The sequence below is a fragment of the Homalodisca vitripennis genome, unplaced genomic scaffold (genome assembly GCF_021130785.1).
Source record: "Homalodisca vitripennis isolate AUS2020 unplaced genomic scaffold, UT_GWSS_2.1 ScUCBcl_7586;HRSCAF=15336, whole genome shotgun sequence".
NCBI classification, from domain to species: Eukaryota; Metazoa; Arthropoda; class Insecta; order Hemiptera; family Cicadellidae; genus Homalodisca; species Homalodisca vitripennis.
Genome location: NW_025783717.1, coordinates 21278 through 25057, shown reverse-complemented (window position 1 = coordinate 25057; position 3780 = coordinate 21278). Strand labels below are relative to the sequence as shown.

The window sequence follows — 3780 nt, the reverse complement described above, 5'->3', positions numbered from 1 at the left end:
GGATTTGTAATGTAGATTTAGCAACTACTCTATATTAAATGTGAGAATTGCTAATTAAATTTTGAATTTGTCAATATATTCCAGTTTACTAAAAAGAAAGCAGAATATAAAATTGTGTAATGTGACAAAACCTGTGATCTGTGAAATTGAGGTCTAATTATATGACATGAGAACATTATGTTCAAAATAGTGTGGGAAATTCATAATTTAAGAAATTGCTGTTATGTATAAAAACTAAAGGCAGCTTTCCAGTTACCAGGGAAATATATCACAAGTCAACACACTGGCCAACAATATTTTTTGTTAATGATTATGTTGTTCAATAAAAAGGCAAGCTGACAATGATAATGACATAACAACATGTGATTTTAAATTATGTGTATTTTGCGTTTTCTTATAGTTTTTCTCGTGATGTTGGTCTGTATCTATCAATGCTATAATTATGTTTTCTATGCAAATTTTAGGAGAACAAAATGCTCTTAATAGCAATAGTATGTTTTATGTTCTTAAGTAACATTTTGATCATAGTTAAAAGAAAAATGAATCTCCACAAATTTCAAGAACTGTTTTGGGACTAGCTTAGGTTATCACAAGCTGTGCTTGTCATCTGGTGAGATGTTTAGTTGCACAATGTTTAAATAAGCTGATCACCTGCCATGAAAAGTGTATAACAAATGTTGGAAACTATGTTGGAAAAAGGTTTAAGGTACAATCTTCAATGTAAAAACAAAATTATCATAAAAAAGAGGCTGTTTGTGTTTTTATTTCAAACAGTACTTACTTTCCGAATGCACCTTGTATACCAGTTGGGAGATATGGACCTGCTAATTGGAATTTTTCTCCTTGTTCAAATACTTAGTTAAGTTTCCCTTGATAGTTCTTTCATCAAGTAATGATGGTAGTGTATTGTACAAGCCTTATAATTTTCACTAGTTGGCTGCTTGACGTCACCTGGAAGTTTCTCTGAGGCCTTCCAACACATCCTCGGCTTCTTCTTGTAAACTTTCAGCTTTAGCTAACAGCATCAACTGAAAAATTTTTAAATAAGTAGGATCCCAAATTTGATTGAAAGAATAATGAAATTCACAGTTTAGTTTAAATTCACTAAAATGAAAATAGTAAAGTATTTTATTGCAAGTGTATTGAGTAATTAGAAACTGTTATTAAATTGAACATCTGACTTTTTAGATAATTTTAAATGCGGTGATCTAATTATAGTATTATTAGTATATGTAAATATATATATATATGTGTGTGTGTGTGTGTGTGTGTGTGTGTGTGTGTGTTCAAAAATTAGAAATTAGAGCTTTTTATGGATTTTCTTCGAATTGGGTCATATTGATTTATTTACACATTAACACTTCAACTGGGAGAGTCCAATTTTATAGACAGCAATCATTCGGAACTAAATCAATAGTAAGCAATATCGAGTAATCGTTTTATATAGATATATATATAGTAGGATTTGTAAAACAAGTAGCTGATATCCAGTGCCTAAGAAATCAATTTCAATTGTACTCTATCCTACAAGGAAAAGCTAGAGATAAAAAAAACAAAGTACATCCAATGAATATTTACTGTTTTATAAGATAGGCATAGACAACACTTCATGGACAGTTGCAGACTATGCTTAATTGTTTCCCTAAAGGGACTGTTTGTGGATACATCTGAAAAGTTGGAGCAAAAGAGACAAAAAAATTATTGTTGTAAATTTACTATCATCAAACACTAAGTTTACATAAAAATGTGTTACAAAACCATATTTCTATAAAACTTCTTTTATTCAAGAGTTTGTTCCAAAAGCTTGACGTAATTTTGTCAATGTTTACCATACCTTTTTTGCAATAAAAACAGTAAAAAAATTATTTGTGCAAATTTACAAAAAAAGTATTTCTGTAAAATATTTTTTTGTTTCCAGCCTAAAATATTTACATATTTATCTGATTTTCAGTTGTTTGCAAAGTGTTGAAACGTGAAAAAACTGCAACTATAGAAAATAAACCTTTAGTTATTATGAATGTAAATATAAATTTTTAATCTATTTACAAAATAAAATATAATTGCAAAGTGTTGAAACGTTAAAAAACTGCAACTATAGAAAATAAACCTTTAGTTATTATGAATGTAAATATAAATTTTTAATCTATTTACAAAATAAAATTATAAGATTCTTTTATATTTACTTTTTAGTTATTTTTAATATAAAGTTATAATTTAAAGAAAATAGCGTTTAATGTAAAAATACCAAAGTCCTACAGTATATACATCTGCATTGTCATTACTTAAACTTGTATCCTTAATTATGCTAACCTTGGCAGCTGCAATGATCTGGTGAGCTATACGTTGGGGCATGTGATCAACAGCTTGAACAAGCGTCTTCGGGTCAGTCTTGGCCAAGATATTGAGAGTCTTGAATCCTGCATTGTACAATTGTTTAGCCCTTCCCTAGAAAATCAGATGACCAAGATTATACAGCAATTAATTAACCCTTTTTGGGCCAATCATGGAATAGTTTCATTTTAGCTCTATTAGTTATTTTAACTTTGAATGAAATAAACATTTAGAAGAGAGCTGCTTGGAAAATGACCTCCATTTTCATACAGCAAGCAAAGTGGAGTTTAATGTTGACTTCAAGGATGCACACCTCAAGCTGCAGTGATGGAATTAATTAGCTGAATAGAACGTTACAAATAAAATGTTAAACACACAAGAAATAAATTATAAACTTAGAGAAGAACATTAATTAAATTAACTTTATTGTCTATACTACACTTTATTTAAATAATTCTTAGTAAACTATATTTAAAAATATAGTTTTACTTTGATTTAATAGAGATGAAAGTAAATGCTTCACCACAGTTCTACATCTGTAAACAACAACTTACAATCTTGACTGCTGGCAGCTCCATGAGAGGTAGCAGTTCCAGAGTACAGCAGTGAGTTAATCTGGAGGACATCTCAGACAGTAACAGCTTGAAGCACCACATGTCATCCAGCACCTTAGAACAAACAACCACTTACAATCTTGCTTGCTGACAGCTCCTTGGGAGAAGCAGCAATTAGTAAATCTGGACGGCATCTCAGACAATAACAGCTTGAAGCATCATAGAACGTCCAGCATCTGTGAACAAAGAAGCACTTAAAGGGGAGAACATCGCTAAAAAATGGATTTTTTTTTTATTTTTTACTGAAAAATTCTTGGATTCTTCCTGAAAATGGCAATATATAACACTTGGTATTTTAAACCACGGAAGATCTTGATAAAAATGAAAATTATATTATGTGTTTCAAGTGTTTTAGCGCATTTTCTGTAGAGAAATCGTCCCAGAACTCATAGTTCTGGTATTCATTCTCATACATATTTTTATTTTCTGGTTTTGTGTTATTTTTACTCTATGCAGTTTTTATGATGAATACTGTACTGTCACCAGCTGCAGCTGTAATTGTAGTCTTGGAAAGTTTTATGTTTATATATTATGTGCAGTAGTTTGTTTACAAACAGTTTCAAGTGGTTGTGAAGTTAGAGCTTATTAGTATATAAATCAGTTTTGTGTTTGAATATGCCTAAATGACTAAAGTTATACTAAAGAAGAACCTTCAGGGGGAATAAATATACTAAACAAACAACATTAGACCATTAAAAGTAATGAAACTGCTGAGTCCTAGCATTAGCTCAACTCTAGGTTATGGAAATCCTAGGCCTAAGTTTTGAAAGTGCATCGAAGAAAAAAACTTTTCCTATTTGAATAAGCCTAGTAAAGAAATTGAATACATATATCA

The 3780-nt window shown here is 30.2% G+C and overlaps 1 protein-coding gene across 1 annotated transcript; it reads right to left on the bottom strand.

Annotated features, from left to right (window-relative positions):
- Positions 1-422: 422 nt before the first annotated feature.
- Positions 423-3006, bottom strand: LOC124374233 (helicase POLQ-like). Its single transcript, XM_046832486.1, has 3 exons — positions 2886-3006; positions 2311-2445; positions 423-1028 (listed from the first exon to the last, which is right to left on the bottom strand). The coding sequence occupies exons 1-3, from the start codon at positions 2985-2987 to the stop codon at positions 948-950; spliced, it is 318 nt and encodes a 105-aa protein (XP_046688442.1). The 5' UTR covers positions 2988-3006; the 3' UTR covers positions 423-947.
- Positions 3007-3780: the final 774 nt, after the last annotated feature.

What these genes read in the sequence shown, in the direction of transcription:
- LOC124374233 (XM_046832486.1), bottom strand. Translation starts at nt 2,987, where the DNA reads ATGTGGTGCTTCAAGCTGTTACTGTCTGAGATGTCCTCCAGATTAACT. An exon ending in AGCTGCCAGCAGTCAAGATT is followed by an intron (nt 2,446 to 2,885) that starts GTAAGTTGTTGT and finishes CTGATTTTCTAG; the next exon opens with GGAAGGGCTAAACAATTGTA. An exon ending in AGATCATTGCAGCTGCCAAG is followed by an intron (nt 1,029 to 2,310) that starts GTTAGCATAATT and finishes AAAATTTTTCAG; the next exon opens with TTGATGCTGTTAGCTAAAGC.